This window comes from Eriocheir sinensis, chromosome 65 (genome assembly GCF_024679095.1).
Source record: "Eriocheir sinensis breed Jianghai 21 chromosome 65, ASM2467909v1, whole genome shotgun sequence".
NCBI classification, from domain to species: domain Eukaryota; kingdom Metazoa; phylum Arthropoda; class Malacostraca; order Decapoda; family Varunidae; genus Eriocheir; species Eriocheir sinensis.
The window spans coordinates 2728437-2747249 of record NC_066573.1 but is presented as its reverse complement, the minus strand read 5'-3'; the positions used below and the strand labels follow the sequence as shown (position 1 = coordinate 2747249).

At 40.5% G+C, this 18813-nt stretch overlaps 2 protein-coding genes across 4 annotated transcripts in view; both read right to left on the bottom strand.

The window, feature by feature from the left end:
• The window catches only part of LOC126987501 (FERM domain-containing protein 8-like), a 75582-nt gene extending 75022 nt beyond the window's left edge, over positions 1 to 560 (bottom strand). Inside the window, exons 1-2 of one of the 2 annotated variants that reach the window (XM_050844477.1) lie at positions 241 to 557; positions 1 to 119 (exon numbers count right to left, since the gene is read on the bottom strand). The exon at positions 1 to 119 is cut by the window's left edge and continues 103 nt beyond it. Coding sequence is in view for 1 of the 2 variants with exons in the window: in XM_050844476.1 (XP_050700433.1) it covers positions 241 to 264 (24 nt within the window). In the remaining variant the exon portion in view is untranslated. Of the gene's footprint in view, positions 120 to 240 lie in introns of both variants that reach the window. The other variant, XM_050844476.1, reaches the window with a different exon arrangement.
• Positions 561 to 2286: 1726 nt separating this feature from the next.
• On the bottom strand, positions 2287 to 18813 carry LOC126987507 (aldo-keto reductase family 1 member B1-like). Of its 2 annotated transcripts, none has more exons than XM_050844496.1 (9): positions 18591 to 18813; positions 13194 to 13361; positions 12468 to 12584; positions 12147 to 12341; positions 7803 to 7903; positions 5956 to 6061; positions 4892 to 4957; positions 3519 to 3601; positions 2287 to 2751 (listed from the first exon to the last, which is right to left on the bottom strand). In XM_050844496.1, the coding sequence occupies exons 1-9, from the start codon at positions 18744 to 18746 to the stop codon at positions 2709 to 2711; spliced, it is 1035 nt and encodes a 344-aa protein (XP_050700453.1). In that variant the 5' UTR covers positions 18747 to 18813; the 3' UTR covers positions 2287 to 2708. The 2 variants fall into 2 exon arrangements, with proteins under 2 accessions (XP_050700453.1, XP_050700452.1); XM_050844495.1 differs by lacking the exon at positions 12147 to 12341 and adding an exon at positions 11677 to 11871 and having other exon boundaries at positions 18591 to 18777.

Here is an 18813-nt window from a genome sequence, read left to right as displayed (position 1 = left end):
AAAAACTTTACAGCCCAAAATGTCCCTTCGCCCAGCTGCTTCCGCGGCCTAACACTGGACGAGGTCAGGAGGCCCGCCACACCACGAGCCCGCGAGCTCTGGCCAGGCCCTCAGAGCCCCTGAAAGCCAAGACGGAAGGCTGCGTCAAGGCACATCACAACACGGTTACTGCGGGGCCTCGCGCGGGGGTAAAAAGGGCAGAAAAACATTGTGTTGTGAACGGTTCGAGGAGTGTCTCACCTTATACTTGGCGGTGTGGGCCATTACCACTCCAGAGGCTCGTCATCAGGCTCTTTTTTGACTCGATTACTGATGCATGATGTAAGAAAATCCTCCGGGACGCCACAGTAATCGCAATTTCCCGATGTAGCGCCACACTGTTGTTATGGGGCTGTGTTGCGCCTGTCAGACATGTTCAATCAATACCTCCGCCACAGCTGCTCGCCGCGCTGCCTCACCGCTCCTCGGCCTGCACTGGGTCACGATGGCGGTTAATTTTCATGCCGTCTATTGAATGGCTCAGTTTTTGCCTACTTTCTCTATAAAGTTGAAAGGAAATTTCCAGATTGAGGTGTTCTCCGTTTTCTTCGCAGGTTGTGATCGGTTTTCTATGATGACCGATCGCTTTTAGGGCAAACTATGCTCATTGTTCACATGGTGCGCACACCCCTCCTCTCAAAGAAACCTTCACATTCATATAGATTATAGAACTAGAATTGATGTGTGTGTGTGTGTGTGTGTATCGGCAAAACACAATGTTAGCACTGCCAATTAAGTAAACGTAGCTTTGCTGTACTGCTCAATGAGAATACATGCTGTACTGCTCAGTGAGAATACATGCTGTACTGCTCAATGAGAATACATGCTGTACTGCTCAATGAGAATACATCTGTAAATACATGTATATACATGCTCTTTCTGATCACACCTGGATATTATCATGGGTCCCAGTGAGGTTAAGAGGATGGGCGAGGCATTCACAGCGCTGCCTGATGGACATATCGTGTGCTACAAATGTCTCGCAGATAGGATGGAATATGCTGGTTTCTTCTTATCAAGTCTAACAAGGAACATTGAAGACATCTCCAGCATCAACATTACAATGGCAGGATTAGTTATCAAGCCGATAATAGATGAACACCCAATATAACAATATAGCATCTTCACTCTTTCATCCCTCACGCTGGTAAACTCTGGAACAATCTTCCTTCATCTGTATTTCCTCCTGCCTACGACTTGGACTCTTTCAAGAGGAGGGTATCAGGACACCTCTCCTTCCGAATCTGACCTTGCTTTTGACCACCTCTTCTGATTATTTTTTTAGGAGCAGCGATTAGGGGGCTTTTTTATTATTGTTTTTTTGTGTGTGCCCTTGAGCTGCCTCCTTTGTTGTAAAAAAAAAAAAAAAAAAAAAAAAAAAAGTGGCAACCCAGGAATTATGGAAGTCAGTACAGACAGAAAACCAAGCAGAGCAATGAAATTAGAGCAATGGCTGGAGCAGGATGGAGCACACTAACATCAGACAGAGAGGTTGAGAATGTTAGGAAAGGCAATTGTTCTGCAGTGGACCAACAGTGGCTGCTGCTGCTGCTTATTAAAGTCACCAATTTGTATGCATTTATCCAAGTAGTACTTAAATCGGGAAAAAAAAACATTGGAAAATTGAGCTGAGGTACAAAAAAATAAATATTGGTATTAGGGCAAATTATTATTATTATTATTTTTTTTTTTTAAGGGTATCAACTTTTTGTGGATGTTTGTTGAAGCAGTGAAAGACTGCCTTAAAGATGACAAAACTTCTATGCAAGTATTTGGATCATCCTTAACCTGGCAGCAGTGACAGGCCAAATTTGTGGCTTTACCGTGTAGCAGTGACAGGCCAAATTTGTGGCTTTACCGTGTAGCAGTGACAGGCCAAATTTGTGGCTTTACCGTGTAGCAGTGACAGGCCAAATTTGTGGCTTTACCGTGTAGCAGTGACAGGCCAATTTTGTGGCTTTACCGTGTAGCAGTGACAGGCCAAATTTGTGCCATGATATAAATCCCCCAAAAATAGATGATACATACTCTGATCACAAATCCTTTGATATATATTATGAAATGGTTTGTATGAGGGGTGATTTTCTCTCATTTTTCTCGCTTGGAGGGACCATTAAGAAATATGATCTCCGCTGCTACCAGGTTAAAATAAAAGTTTCATTGGAGCAATGTGCGGTCAGTTTGGTTGAGCGGAGATGGCTGTCAGCCTGTCAGGGAGGGTTGTGTGTAAATCAATGAAATAAATGCTCAGTGTTTGCTTATATTTCAGGCATAACAAATCTTCAGTGAACAGCTTCCCTTCATGATGACAAATAATCACATTGGTTCAACAACTCAGGTCAAGCAACAATACAGTAATAAACTAATGATTCCTTATCAAAAGGAAGACGATGGCACAAAGAAATCTTAACCATCACAAACTTGTGCTTTTGTGTGGCCAACACTTTAAGGAATGAAAATGTCTTTTTAAGATATTTTGACAATCTTGAACAATAACTCCTTATGAGAAAAGAAAAATCCTTACAAAGGCTAATAAATAATTTAGTCATGACAACTTCTTGAGGAAAGATAATATACTTTAGTAAAATCAAACAATCTATTAATACATCTGCAAGAAACTGTGTCTTCACCTTATCAGATACTTCATGCTCACTTGCAGCATTGTTGGCCTAAAACTCAGTGTGGAATGGGTAGTCCTTGTGGTCATTCACCCTGCAAGGGAAACAAGGATACACATTACAGTTATCACAAACACTGTTAGGTTCACATGTATTTATGCAAATGACATACTAGTGATACAAAGTATACTAGTGCAGGCTTACGTGGTGTACTTTAGTTAAGGATTCCCTTCTAATGAGCTTTCCCATGAAAAAGAAGCTTCCATATAAGACCATGAGAATACATCTGTAAATACATGTACGTATATACATGCTCTTTCTGTGCACACCTGCATATTATCAGCATCAGTGACCCTATATCCTGCAAATGCATGGCAGGGAGTCAAAAGGCCACATGGCTAATCCATTGAAAGCTTAATTGAAGCAGAGCCATTCTTCAATAAGTATCATAGGAGATATGTCTCTTTCAGCCACTTCACACAGAACACCATGGAAAATTAATGAGGAGTAAGGGAATGTTACAACACTCCCAAAGGATGGACTGTGGCTATGTTGCTGTGAATGAAGGTATATACTATCTATATATCTATATACCAGACCAGGATCCCCAGAAATGGGGGTAGCCATGACATGGTTACACACCATCACAACCATACACGCACACACACACACAAACAATGAATTCACTCAGCTTAGCCCCGTGGCCCCTGACGGAGAATGGAAGATTCTCTGAAGCCACGCTGCCTGGAGGTACTAGTGTGGACAACATAGCTGCCCCAAAACTTTTTGTTGTTTTTATATAAATCATCAGTGAAAATTGATAAGTAGTCAACCATGCAAGAAAGGTGAAGAGCCACTGACCAGTCGAGGTGCAGTAATCGGCCGTTGCAGTCAAACGAGTCAATGGTCTTCATGTCTTCATCAGAGAGTGTGAAGTCAAACACCTGGTAAAAGAAACCTCTTGTTATTTTTTGTTAACTCATGTAAATGTACGGCATATAATCTTAATGCCCTATGTGAAAACTAAATATACTGTGGATAAACTTGTGTGTAAATTGAATCTTTTAACCCTAGAACAGTCGACCAGTGCCATTTGGATACACGCACTGCGTAATTTTGCATTTCGCGCTCAGTGTCTCCACCAAAAATGGTTAATTTGCAACTTTTATTGTTCTCACCCTCCGTGTGCTACTTACTCTCGGAGGGGATGTACGTGATTTAATGCTCTGGCTTTATTTCTAGGTACGGTAAGTTTCTGTGTATCCAATTGGCACAGGTCGACTGTATACGTTTCAGGATGTGAAAAAAACGTGTGTGAAAGTATCCATCTTATTGCTTTGTGATATGACTTGACACAAAGTTTCTGAGTGTTTCAGTCAAATACATGGAACAGCTTGTGGGAAGAGGTGGTGCAGGCAAGCAGTGTCCAGCAAATGAGGAAAGGCTGGATGAATGTAGATATGGAGACAGGACTATTAGAGCTTAGCTCAGGCCCGGTAGACTACAAATAGGTAAATACACCTGGGATGTAGTGTCCACAGCTCGCCTCACACAAATAACAACACAAGATTATACCAGTGATGAATCATACAACACTACAGCTCAAGTCAATAACACAGTATTTGGATAGGTTTCAATTAGAACTTAATCACTAACATACTGAAAACTACATGCCACTGACAATGTATTTTCTATTAGAGCATCGCTCTTCAGGGTAAAATATAATGATAATTTGGAAACAACATTTCCTGATCTCTGGTTTGTCAGCCCCCTTGTTAAGAACTAACTTTTTTCTAAGAATGAGGAGGTTAACATACTGCTTTTTATATATTTGGTGGTGGCTGAGTGGTAGTGTGCTGGGCCCACATTCACCGCATGATGGATGACGCGGGTTCGAATCCCCACGCTACCACCTCGGATTTTTCAGTCACCGCCGAGTGGCTTAAAACTACCCACATGCTGTCCTGAAGACCACCCATCAACCCGGACTTCAGAGGAAACCGTCCAAGTGAATCAAGAACGAGTTCCGGGGGGCAGCATGAACCAAGAGAAGATGGCGCCACTATAAACACTTGCCTGTGCCATGACAGGCACAGGCTACCATCTAGGCCCCTCAAGAAAAGCCTACTGGCGCTATAGGTGTACACGTAAAAAAAAAAAATAAATAAATAAATAAATAAATAAAATAAAAAAAGATAGAAATAGGGGGACTATGAAAAAATTGAAATACTAACCTGGAAGTTGCTCTCAATGCGGGACTTTGTAACAGACTTGGGGATGACAACCACATCACGCTGGATCTAATATAACAATGAGAAAAAACAAGAGATAAAATATGCCAAGAAGCAATGCCAGAACAAGGATAACTGGAGGCACTTATGCTGTGGCCTTCCCCTTGGAGGAAGTTCCAATAAGGAGACAAAAGTTGGAAAGTTTTGTTTAGTCGGCACAACATCTGTGGTCATATGCCGGAGAGAGACAGGAGAGGAAGGAGTTATAGGAGAAGGGAACAGATCCCAGGAGAAGGGACACAACCCCCAATTAATACGTGGTACCCATTCACTGCCGGGTGGACAGGGGCGTAGGGTATCGGAAAAGCTGCCCAAATTTTTCCACTCTGCCCGGGAATCAAACCCGGGCTATCTCGGTTGTGAGCCGAGTGTGCTAACCACTGCACCACGAAGCCCCAATAATGAAGAGACAAGGCATCAGAGACATGGATAGGTAGATATATAGAAGAAAAATATCAATAATCAATCACAAAATCAATTATGATCATAATCATAAACATTCTTGCAACACTGAGCAAACAAAAGAATGAGAATGATGCAAGAAGGCCCTTCCCTGAGACAAGGGGGATATTCATAAGGTTTCGTTGGTAAGAGAACCGGGTGGGACACGTAGTAATGGGTTTAAACTGGATAAATTCAGGTTCAACAGGGACATAGGCAAAAATTGGTTTACTAACAGGGTGGTGGATGAGTGGAATAGACTTAGCAGTCATGTGGTGAGTGCCAATACAATTTGTCACATTCAAAAATAGATTAGATAAATTCATGGACAGCAATATTAGGTGGGGTTAGATTCACGGGAGCTTAGGTTCAAAGGAGCTGCCTCGTACAGGCCTACCGGCCTCTTGCAGACTCCTATGTTCTTATGTTCTTATCAGAGTTGAAAAAGTCATGCAGTATTTTTAGAAACTTTCCTAGGTCATCTATTTGTCTTCAATACCTTTTCATACTTCTGCGCTTCATCATAACAATTTTTTCTTGGACGACGTGTACAGCAGAAAGCTCACCTGGTAACGGATAAGGATTTGAGCAGGAGTCTTCTTATACTTCTCAGCAATGGCCACTATCTTGGGGTCATCCATAAGCTGGGGCTCGCCAGGCTTAGCCCAGGGTCTGCAGATCACAAAATCAATACACTTTAGTGTGTGATGCAACCAAAATCTTTGTCAGGGTAACATATTAAACCAATCTTCCCCACACCTCAGAGCAGCATGGCCATTCAGCTAAGGAGTGGGTCTGTGACTCTGGCAACATTAACCCGGTAGCAGCGATGGGCCAATTTTGTGGCTTTACCGTGTAGCAGTGACGGGCCACATTTGTGCCATGATATAAATCCCCAAAAATAGATGATACATAATCTGATCACAAATTCTTTGATATATATTATGGAATGGTTTGTGTGAGGGGTGATTTTTTCTCATTTTTCTCGCTTAGAGGGACCATTAAAAAACATGATCCCCGCTGCTACCGGGTTAAAATGGAGACTAGAAAGAGAGAGAACAAGAAGACAAAAATATTAAGTTTATGGAAAGTATCTTGATGGGATTGGTAAAGGATGGAAAGTGCAGATCTCATGAAGATGGTATTTGAATGAATGGCATTCCATAGTTACTGATGTCACAAGACTGGCACTCTGGTAATGTAAGGTTTTTGTTGTCTCTCACAGGAGACAGCATTATTATTTACAAACGTCGTTTTGAATTTGTAAAATTTTGGGGAGATGGTGAGTATGTTGTGTGAATGTAGTGTGGTGTGGACAGAGAGAGAATCTGTCTATAGAGAGCATGCTGAACCAGTGGCAGATCCAGGGGGCGCACCTGGTCACGTGCCCCCCCCAAAAAAAAAATATTATAATTTTTAATAACGGAATTAATAATAATAATAATAATAATAATAATAATAATAATAATTATAATAATAATAATAATAATAGTTATTATCATTATTATTATTATTATTATCATTATTAAAATGCACAAATGAATGTTTATCTACTAGTTCACATTAAACTATGTTTTAAAGCTAAAAAGAAAAAAACAGGCATGAAATACTCCCCCAGAACAAGTATCTACACTACAGTTTATTCACACTTTGCTAGTTTCGCCTCACTGACTTGTCTAGTACGCGTATCGGGCGGGTACTGGACAAGGGGAAGAGAGAGGCTCAGAGAGCTGCGGCTGGTCACCATTGATGTTCAAAGATTACCTCTTAAATGATCCAATTCTGGGCCTGGATGATTTACATGATTATGTCACTGAATTCATAAGGTGGAGATCACGTTGGTCTTCTGTACCTAAAAGCTCCTTGCCAAATACTGTGCTTGATACACATGAGCAGTGCTCACAAAATTATCCTGTTACAAAGAAATTATTACTTATTTATGCCACTTTGCCCATTCCATCTGCTACAGCTGAGCCAAGTTTTTCTACACTTAAACATATAAAATCACACAGACAGTCAACTATGGGTGAGGAGAGATTGAATGGGCTTGCAAAATTATACATTCACCGTGAACTGACCAACGGTGATCTAATTGAAAATTTTGTTACAGCTGTCACTGATATATTAACACCCACCCCCCCCAAAAAAAAAATTTCTATATCCACCACTGTGCTGAACTACTCTCTTGTGTTGATGAGACAATAGGGAAACAGAAAGTGAGGACATGGGAAGGGTCTTTGGAGGGCTTCAGCACCTTCCTCGCTTCCCACATATACCTCCCCAGGAGTGACTTACGCCTGTTTCGGTAGGTGTCTTCCTACCTCCTCTCTACAACTGGGGCTTTACCTTATATGGAATTTATTTCATGAATATATAAACTGAACTCAAAACTATTAATGAAAGGAGTCATAACCTGTCAGGTGATCCAAGAGGACTGTAAGCAGTCACGACGATGTCTTTGGAGCGACAGTAATCAATCATTTTCTTCTGGTTCAGGTAAGGATGGCATTCAATCTGAAACAGTTTAGGTAATTAATTTTCCATCAGTAAATTTTCTTGATTGATATAACTTGATAGTGAAAAAAATAATATGTACAAAATATCAAGGATAATATCCAAACATACATTATAAATCAATACCCTGAAGTATTTTTTCCTATAAATACAAATATGTACATACATTCACATCATGCTAGCAGACTTGCTTTAAAGGAAATCTTGAAAGGCCCTTTGCAAAATATGAGAAAAGCAAAAGGGATGACGGGATGGTGAAAAGTGTAGAGAAAACATATATAACTGGCTGGTCGCTACAAAGGAATGAAATATCTGTGGGGCAGTTAAAGTGACAGGGTGAGGCCATCATCAGATTAAGAGCTGTGGCATTAAAACTGACAGGATGATGATTGAAGAGAGTGGCGTAGGAGATATGAAATGCTAAATTCAGGTCACAAGCCAAGAGAAAAATATGCTGAGGAAGAATGGCCAAGCTGATATAATGGTGGTGATGCCAACTGTGGAAAGAATTAAGAGAAAGGCAGAGAGAGGCTTCCTTCCTTCTTTATAAGGTAAAGTTTGTAGCAGTTATTTTTTATTTTTCACACAACACAAACATGCATTAAAATGACTTTATACAAATGACTATGAAATTATAAAACGAAGAAAGGTACAGCATAATATTTTCCAATACACCTCATTCAGTATAAAATAAAAAAATGAAAAATAAGAAGTTAACAGTTCATTCTGAAACTGAAATTTGGAGAGCATTTAAGTCACTATGCTCACAGTCAAACAGTTCATACAAACGATGTTTCACCATATGTACCGATGATATCACACATAAATGGATACGATAAATGCAGCAGAAAAGTGATGAAATCAAGTAGCAAATAAACAGCCCTTTCCTGGATATAGAACTTGTATTTACAATGATATGAAGCAGACTACAGCAGACCCTCTATTTAACCCAATAGCAGCGGGGATCATGTTTCTTAATGGTCCCTCCAAGTGAGAAAAATGGGAATAAATCACCCCTCACACAAACCATCTCATAATATATATCAAAGCATTTGTGATCAGATTATGTATGATCTATTTTGGGGGGTTTATGTTATGGCACAAATTTGGCCCGTTGCTGCTACCAGGTTAATGCAAAATAAGTACCAAAGGAGTTCACACTAAAGGGAGGTGTAATTTCAATGGAATTTATCGATATGGCTAAGGTGGGACTTTTTTGTGTTTGGTCAGCTCAAGGGTGAAATGAGAGACAAAATATAGTTCTATATTACTGTTCCTGCAAGCAGGGGACAGTAAATGTAGCCATATAATAAGAGGACGTCAATCAGTGCCTGCATACTCCCTCCTTGAAAGCGTTAATAAGATGGAAGTAATATAGATGAAGCAAGGCTGTTCCAGTGTATCAGCAATTCTGATTATTTTTTTAACCAGGTAGCAGCGAGGATCATGTTTTTTAATGGTTCCTCCAAGTGAGAAAAAGAGAAAAATCACCCCTCACACAAACCATTTCATAATACATATCAAAGCATTTGTGATCAGGTTATGTATCATCTTTTTGGGGGGGTTTATATCATGGCACAAATTTGGCCCGTCACTGTTACACGGTAAAGCCACAAATTTGGCCCCTCGCTGCTACCGGGTTAAACTCTTAATTTAATTTCCTTTATATGGAGAGTAACCACATTATATGAAACATCGTGTCCTCATTTTACGTCTCACATAAGGAAATCCTTAAAAATAATTGCACTAACTGGAGGGTCTACTGCATCATGCCCACAAATTTCTGAAATGCAGCAACCATAATTTCACTAAATGTATATTACAAATTCTATAAACCCCTAAAAGAAATGAAAAAAATAGAACAATTGATCTTTACTTAGATGTGATTTTTTCATACAAATACTATAGACAAAATATTAAAAATGAGGAAATTTATATACAGTTGAAGGTTTTGAGTGATGTGCAGTGAAATAATAAATAAAAACCCAGGGACCATAAAACAGTGACATAATGAATCTCATGCAGACAGAAAGAGAACAGTTAAGAGAAAATAAATGCACGCTCTACAATATACACAAAGGACAAAATTGAAGCCATGCCAACTATGGTAAGGACTTCAATCACAAAAAGCCACAAACAAAACATGGAAAATTACAAAGCACCACCATGACTGGAAGGAGCAGCAAGGAGTACATTCAAGAGCACCAGTGATATCACTGGTTTGCAGCAGAGGAAGCAGACAAGAACTGCTAACAAGCACATACCAGAATATACAACAGCAAAGTCCATTAATCTCTCAGTTTCTCTGATAATTTATTTCACTCCAGGTCTCCTCCAACTTTTATGGGAGGGGATTAAAAATTCCTTCCTTGAAAGAACACCTTTTTTTTTGGGGGGGGGGGGGGTTGAGATTATGATTATATGAATTTGGATGGCAGGATTTTGACTGATGGCATTCAGGTTCTAATTCATAATACAGTGTATGTTGTTACATTTTGACAAGTGTTTGGTTGCCAATCAAGGAAAAAAATTAGTAGATCTTTTAGAGCAGATAAGAGCACTTCATAACTGCTAGAATAAGGTCTATACGTATTATAAGTCTGGCAAGTAGTTCTTTTTGTACGCTGCCATTCCTGCTTCCTTCTTTGTTCAACAACATTCCTGTTGCCCTGCAGTAAATTCTGAATACTGTAACTGATATTGCACTTTTTCTTTATCATTTAAATGCATTCTTGTTTCTAAAACCTAGTCACAGTTTAGAAAGTTTGCTGAATGTGATACACTTTACCATTTTTTTAAAACTCTAACTGACGGCTGGTGCGTGGATGTGCACGTCTATGGAATGGTGAGTGATGCAAGTGTGTGAGCATAGGTCTCCTGCCTTGCTAACAAACAAAAGTTCTTTATAGGCAACCAAAAAGAATTGTTTATAGCCAAACAGTTCCGTATAGCCAATATACTAGCTCACAGCTGAACAGAGTTGCTTATAGCCATGGCTATAAGCAGTCAAACTTGCATAGGAGCTCACAGTGCAAGAGTTGAGTGTCATTCTTCACCTATTTAAGACCAAACCATTGCACCTTCATCTCTGGCAAAATCACTATCATAAAGTTGACAGAATGGCTCTGTATGTGGTAACTGTTCCATAACTCTACGCTGAATATTAAAGGAAATAAAGCAGCCAATTTTTCATCAATCCCCCCGTCATGAGAGAACTATTTTCACCAACTCACCAATAGGCTAAGGATTAATGAAGCTTAAAAGTAGGATGAGTCTGATGAGGCAGGAACCCTCAAATCAAGGAAGGTTCTCCGCATGACTAGAGCACTCGATCACAACTCATCACCTCCTTTAACCCCTTCAACACGAGGACGCGTACACTGCGTCCTGGCTCGCTTTAGCCAATAAACGAGTTATTTTATCTCTATATTTATGCTTACATCTCAAAACTATCAATTAATCTATGTTTCTTTATGTGCACCATTTAGTTCTACATGTTTTCATATATAACACATGATGATTATGTTGAGTTTATGGCTGAAAACTTGTTATATTCAATAGCAACATATGAAATTTGGCGCGCATGGCGATCCCGGATATGGTGCGGGGCACTGTTTTGGCACGGCGCTAGTGAAGGGGTTAATGTATTTGCAGCAGCATGCTAATATACACCTCTTTTAATGTATTTACAGCAGCATGCTTATATACAAGAGCATGCAGCCATGCATGTGATATAACTACATGCTCTACATATTGTAGTTCAAAGTTCAAACCTGATTGGTGACTGGCACTATTTCTCCTTCCTTCAAGACACGTTCAATTTGGTCCTTGTTGAAGTTTGACACACCAATAGAATGCACAAGACCCTCTTTTTGAACAGTTTCCAGCCCCCGCCAAGACTCCACGTAATCAACGTCACTGTACAGGTTTTTTTTATTGGCATCAACTGGAAACAATTCTCCACCTTCCTGAAACAATTCTTCAAGTTAGGGACTTGCATGGACAACATTTACTACTACAGTTTCCCCAGCATAACCATGGAGCACTTTCTATTGAGCACCACAAGATAAAAGTTTCAATTTCAGTACCCACAGGGAGAAGTTATCGGTCTATAGAAAATGAGTCTAGATTTTCAAATGTAAACAAAAAATTCTAGAAAGTGCTCCAAGGTGTCAACAAACAAAGACACACAATTACCAGTAGCACCTGACCCTGCTGGTGCCTCTCACACTGTAAACTTTACCTGGTGGACTGCTGGCCTAATGCGACAATTGTCACATATCCTCTGAATCTGTTCTGCATTGAAATTGGATATGCCAATGCTTCGAGCCAGTCCAAGATCAACCAGCTCCTCAAACCCACTCCATGTCTCCAAGTAGTCAACATCATTGTACAAAAACTTCCCATTTTCATCTTTGGGGAACGAGCCAACTCCCTCCTTTCCATTTGTAGTAAAATTTATGGTTAAAAAATATATAAATATTTCATAAATATTTCAGATACGCATATATAACATGAAATACAGCAACACATGAGTACTCATGAAGGAAGCAGACACCCCCACCTTGTATCCCATCGGCCAGTGAATCAAGTAAAGGTCCAAATAGTCAAGTCCCAAGTTGGTGAGAGATTCTTTGAGGACAGGGGCCACCAGGGCCTTGCTGTGGAAGGTGTTCCACAACTGGGAAAATAAAAGCAAGTAAATAACGAGGGAAAATGTATATTAATACTAATACTAATACTAATAATACTAATAATAATAAATTGTGGAAATAATAATTCAGGAAAGTTTGGAAAGTTTCGTTTAGTCGGCGCAACATCTGTGGTCATATGCCGGAGAGAGACAGAAGGGGAAGGAATTATAGGAGAAGGGAACAGATCCCAGGAGACGGGACACAACCCAAGATTAATACCTGCTACCCATTCACTGCTGGGTGGACAGGGGCGTAAGGTATTGGAAAAGCCGCCCAATTTTTTTCCACTCCGCCCAGGAATCGAACCCGGGCTCTCTCGGTTGTGAGCCGAGTGTGCTAACCACTGCACCACGAAGCCCCCCTAATAATTCAGGAACCCCTCACTAAAAAATTGGGTTAATTTCCTCATTAATGAACCCTAAAGTGATCCATCAAAAAACAATAGCATCATAACAATTGGTTAAATGGGAGGCTCGTTCATCAGGCATAGTTGCCGCACTACAAATGCACTCAAAATCAGACAGAGACCAGTGTAGTAGGGGTAAAGAAAGCTCTCTCTATATACTAGTTTTCTCATACATGAATATGTTCATTACCTTGCTGGTGATGAATAGATCTTCCCTCTTAACAGTGCCATCGTCAATCTTTGCCTTGATGCCAGCACCCACCTCAGCTTCATTGCCATACACATAAGCACAGTCAATGTGACGGTACCCACACGCGATGGCATCCTTGACAGCCTGAGTCACCTCGCCAGGCTTGGACTGCATAGTAAGGGGGAGAAATAAATATTCAGTTACAGACAACAATGATTCGTATATAATTGTTACGATGCATGAGGCAGACTTATTTCCTGAGAACATATATCTGAAATGTGAAACTTTACACATTAATAACAGGCATAAAGGAGTCAGAGGAGGGATGTGTTGGAGGAATATGCCCAGAATCGTCCTGAGTGGAGTTTTTACAGAAAGTTTGACAGAAGAGTTAAGGAGAGGAGGGAAAGATGAAGAAGTGATATTGGAGATGTTTTTGGCTAGGTGCCAGAATTGTCCAGTCTTTCCTTAAACTATTTGACACTTTGGCATTTAAACATTTTCCCTTAATCCATTGCATACATCTACCACTCTATATAGAAAACTAAATTTCTATTTATTAATGCATATTTGTTATCCGATTTAATGCAAATTCGGAAAATTAAAAGAACATGATATAACTAACAGCCAGTTTAAATTTCAAAACAAAATTTCCATATTTAGGAGTTTTATGAGTGTTTTACTACCTTAGAGCCCTGATACAGCTGACTTCATACACTCTGTAGACAGGCATAAATACGCTTTTCTCACCACCCTTCTACTGGGCCAGTGAGACCGATATCCCATTTTCACGTTCACAGAGGTTGCACAGTGCTTCCATCCAACGGAAACCAACGAAAACTCAAAATCCACTATGTTGGCGTGTTCGCCCCGCGAGCTCTAGATGCCTCATGTATGGTAATTACATCTCCTCTGACTCTTCTTTCTTTCAAAATTGTCAAATTCATTTCCCACAATCTGTTGTCCAAAGTGAAACATTTAGTTCTGAAACCATTTTTGTTACTATTCATTGTTTTCTTTCTAATTTCCTTGTGTGTGTGTGTGTGTGTGTGTGTGTGTGTGTGTGTGTGTGTGTGTGTGTGTGTGTGTGTGTGTGTGTGTGTGTGTATGCATAATTATCCACGGATTGATCACAAGTTGGACTCGTCATCACCAACAAGTACCCTTCCGAGTTAACCCCTAAAGGATCGGGGGTGGCTGTATCTTCTGTACTGCTGGGACCAGCCCTTCTGTGCTAAACCAGAAAATTGCCCGTATTCACACACTCTTTACACTTAATCTACATTGCACTAGTAAATAAGATAGATTTTGTACTAATCACCAAATCTTCGTCTTTCCAAAGACACCATCCAGAAGTCTCTACGTGCCGTGGTTACGGAGAAACAGCGAGTTGAATAGAATAGACTTTTGGGGTGAACGTGCCGGTTATAACCGCCTCCGACCCTTCCCCGATAAAGCGGATATCGCCGCCTCCAGTCCTTTAGGGGTTAAGCAAGGCTCATGATAGTCGATCTTTGGGTACTGTTGCTACCTTCACCCCCCACACACCCCATACCTCCTCCTCAAGAGGGGATAGTAACCACTTGTTGTGTGAGTGTGTTTACCTAATATTTCCGTAATGACTCAAGTGAATTATGTCATAACTAAAGTCATATAAATTACTAACTTTTTATGTATGTACTTTGGACAAACACGACTTTCCTTGGTACAACATTCCACTACAGGAATATTCTACTTGGAAAGCTAAATTTCATTACACATGTTACTTCTCCTTTTATAAAGCTTTTTACTGTGTTCTCTATATATGTAACCTTCCATGGGTAAAATATTCATTAATATTATTATTTTAAGGCAAAAAATTATGAAACAAGCATGCTGCCTTTTTGGTTGTTTTCTCTTTGACGAAAGATCTGACTCATAGCCGTGGCTATCATGATAAAACTTTTATTTTATATAAGTAGCAACATCTTCATTAACACCTTCACTACGGCCGGGCCAAAACAGCACCCCATTCCGTATCAGAGATCGCTGCACGCGCCAAATTTCAAATGTCACTATTGAATATAACAAGTTTTCAGCCATAAACTCAACATAATCATCATGTATTATATATGAAAACATGCAAAAACATAAATTAACTGATAATTTTGAGATGTAAGAATAAATATAGTGATAAAATAACTTGTATATTGGCAAAAGCGAGCCAGGATGCAGTATGCGCATCCTCGGATATGGTACGGGGCACGCAAGGACGCAGTATACACGTCCTCTTGTTGAAGGGGTTAAAGGATTATATATAAGTTTTGAATTACTGTTCATCTTTCTAAAATTAGGTTAATGTACTTTGTTGAGACTGGGCTAATGTTACTAACAGAGAGCATGACAGCTGTTTTTTTCATACTTATTATTGCATGTTACCCATCAGTTTTTGTTTTTTTAGCTCATGAGGAGACAACCAAGTAAAAACTCTCCAAGGTCAGACAAACATATTAATGCTAGACATGGTCTCGGTGCCTGTCTGCACAAACCATCAAAAATATTATACAACTACACTGCAAGTGTAATGCCCCAACGAGCTTCATTTCTAAATCCTTCCTATTTCTCAACACGTCCTCTGCGTGTATTGAAATAACACGAGAAATTAATCAAGATCAGGGTATTCGCCGGCTGCCTGGGATTGAACCCGCGACCAGCGTGGCCGAAACTCACCTCTTCTACGGTCGAGGCCCCCACGGGCTAAGCGGGTTATGGGGTTATGGGACATCGTTCATCAGGCCCGTCGCACAAGGGTTGATGCAGTTTTCAATACAGTATCAGGTATTAGCCATGACCAAAGTTAAATGGATCTACTGATTAACACAGGTATCTCTTCTAGATTCATGGGAACTGGCAGGTGGAGGTACTACAGATATGTGAACCCTGACTACTGGCCTTCAAAAGGAGGAAATTAAATAAAGCCAGCACACCAATGGTATGTATCTCGTAATTACTCACAAGCTTACGTACGACTGAATCATGCAGGTATTATAGTAAGACTCAGCTATGAGGTCTTGATCGGGGCCCGCTCAGGGAGTCCCTTGGCCATGGGGCTGCTAAATCTTATTTAGAGTATCCAGATTATAAGAAATTCAGGTAAATCTTAGGAATAGCGGCTCCTAGCGGGTGCGCCTTTAGGGCACGGAGTAGTGGTAATTACAACATTTCTAGCACTTACAATGGGGTTTTGACAAGCAGACAGGCGTGTTAATATCACAAGGGTGTATTTTTCCGCGTGGACTCTTCTCTTTCTTCACCCCGGAGCTCGTTGTCTCATTGCCCATCGACTTAGAAGAAATCGTGAGGCCAGCGTGGAAAAATACACCCTTGTGACATAAACACGCCTGTCCGCTTGTCAAAACCCTGTCGTTCGTGCTAGAAATGTTGTAATTACCACCACATTGTGCCCTAAATACTCACCTGCTAGGAGCCGCTATTTTTAAGATTTACCGAAATTCAAATAGTACATAGCTGACATAGGAGAGGATGATGTATTGGGGATAACGCAGCAGTGCGGTGAAGAGGTTCGGCCCCACCCAAACAGACTTCATATTTGTGCCGGACAATGGTATTTTATCAACATTTACATCTCACAAAGAGATCCAGACATTTCTACTCTAAAATATAGATTAGTCATATTTTGAATGTTTAATATCATCAACCATAACAAAATGAGATATTAACATCAATAAAACTAAGAGAAACAATAAAGCACCCAATGAAATAAATTATACATCTTGTCACACATATACTGTAATATCAATAATAAAGATGAGCAGTTGATCTAAAAGAAATATGAAACTCAAGCTAAACTATAACAATCTACAATGAAACACAGGCATAAATCAACGATGCATTTTTTCCACTATTTCCACAACCCACAACATAGGACACCCCTAAAGCAATGTCACACACCAAGACAGACAGAGACCAACCAATATCAGCCATAACAACCTATCCTATACTTAACCCGGTAGCAGCGGGGATCATGTTTCTTAATGGTCCCTCCACGCGAGAAAAATGAGAAAAAATCACCCCTCACACAAACCATTTCATAATATATATCAAAGCATTTGTGATCAGATTATGTATCATCTATTTTTTGGGGTTTATATCATGGCACAAATTTGGCCCGTCGCTGCTACAAGGTAAAGCCACAAATTTGGCCCGTCGCTGCTACAAGGTAAAGCCACAAATTTGGCCCGTCGCTGCTACAAGGTAAAGCCACAAATTTGGCCCGTCGCTGCTACAAGGTAAAGCCACAAATTTGGCCCGTCGCTGCTACTGGGTTAAATAATAAAACATGCACAGCTCTCCCAATAATGCAGGGACTTGTATTTCCATGCCTCATCACACATAGAGCCCAAAGCAAGGTCACACACCCAGACAGACATAAAAAGACCATTCTAAACCCTCTAATAAACAGTGACAACCTACAACTTAACATGAGATGGTGCTCTGAACCTTAACAACCAACAAAACCAAGCATTAAACCCTGTAACTATTGCAAAACACCCAAACTCAATCATGACAACCAGCCAAACCAATCATTAATCTGGATCTGGATATTTGTTTTTTGAATGAGTCTATTGTAAAATCTGTTGAGGGAGGTTGTTCTAGTCATGTATGGTGCGTGGAAAGTATGAGTGCTTGTATGCGTCCATGTTGGTGTGATATGTTTGGTATTTATGGATGTGTGTGTTACGAGTATGTTGACGGTTTGCCTTGTGTAGGTATGTTTGTGGGTCAATGTCAATGTGAGTGTTTGTGATCTTGTACATAAGTGTAAGTCTGTGTGCTTGTCTGCGTATGTGAGGAGGGTCCATGTATATCTGTTGTTTGACCCGTGCTGTGATTCCAGGCCTTCGAGTGTAATTGTTTGTAATGAACCTTGCCCCCTTGGTGTTGATTTGTTCTAACCTATCAATGTTTCTGTGTGTGTAAGGATCCCACACCGTGAAGCAGTATTCCAGTGTTGGTCTCACAAGTGTGTCATAAGCTATGTGTTTAATGTCAGGTGTGCAGTTATGTAAATTCCTCCTCAGGAACCCCAGTGTTCTGTGTTCTGTGTTCAATCACTCTTAAGTATTGCAAAACACCCAAACTCAACTATGACAACCAACCAAATCGGCAAATACACCCTCTAAACAATGAAAACAGCCAAACTCAACCATGACAACCAACCAAATCGGCAAATACACCCTCTAAACAATGCAAACAGCCAAACTCAACCATGACAACCAACCACACCAGGCATCACACCACAAAAAGCCTTAACAACCCAAAACAGCCATGACAACCATACCAAAACTCAACCATTAATCCAGGCACACACCGATTTCCAGGGACTGTTAACTTTACCTTCCAAGTGCCAAGGCCGAGGACGGGGAACTTCTTGCCATTATTAAGCGTGATGGAAGGGACTGTGGCTGCCATGGTGCTTAGTGGGGGCCGGGTGAGGCTTGAGTGGGCGGAGGACAGGCCGCGCCACACCGCCCTCGAGGTAGCCACTAGCATGATAACGACGGTGTTGCCAGCCAGTCGTTTTACCTGCTGGGCTTATTTGACACCTGTTCTCGTTACC

Coding starts and splice junctions, on each gene's coding strand:
- LOC126987507 (XM_050844496.1), bottom strand. CDS start 18,746: ATGCTAGTGGCTACCTCGAGGGCGGTGTGGCGCGGCCTGTCCTCCGCC. Junction 3,602..4,891: donor GCATTGAGAGCAACTTCCAG/GTTAGTATTTCA, acceptor TTCTTTTACCAG/GTGTTTGACTTCACACTCTC. Junction 2,752..3,518: donor CGATTACTGCACCTCGACTG/GTCAGTGGCTCT, acceptor TTTCCCTTGCAG/GGTGAATGACCACAAGGACT.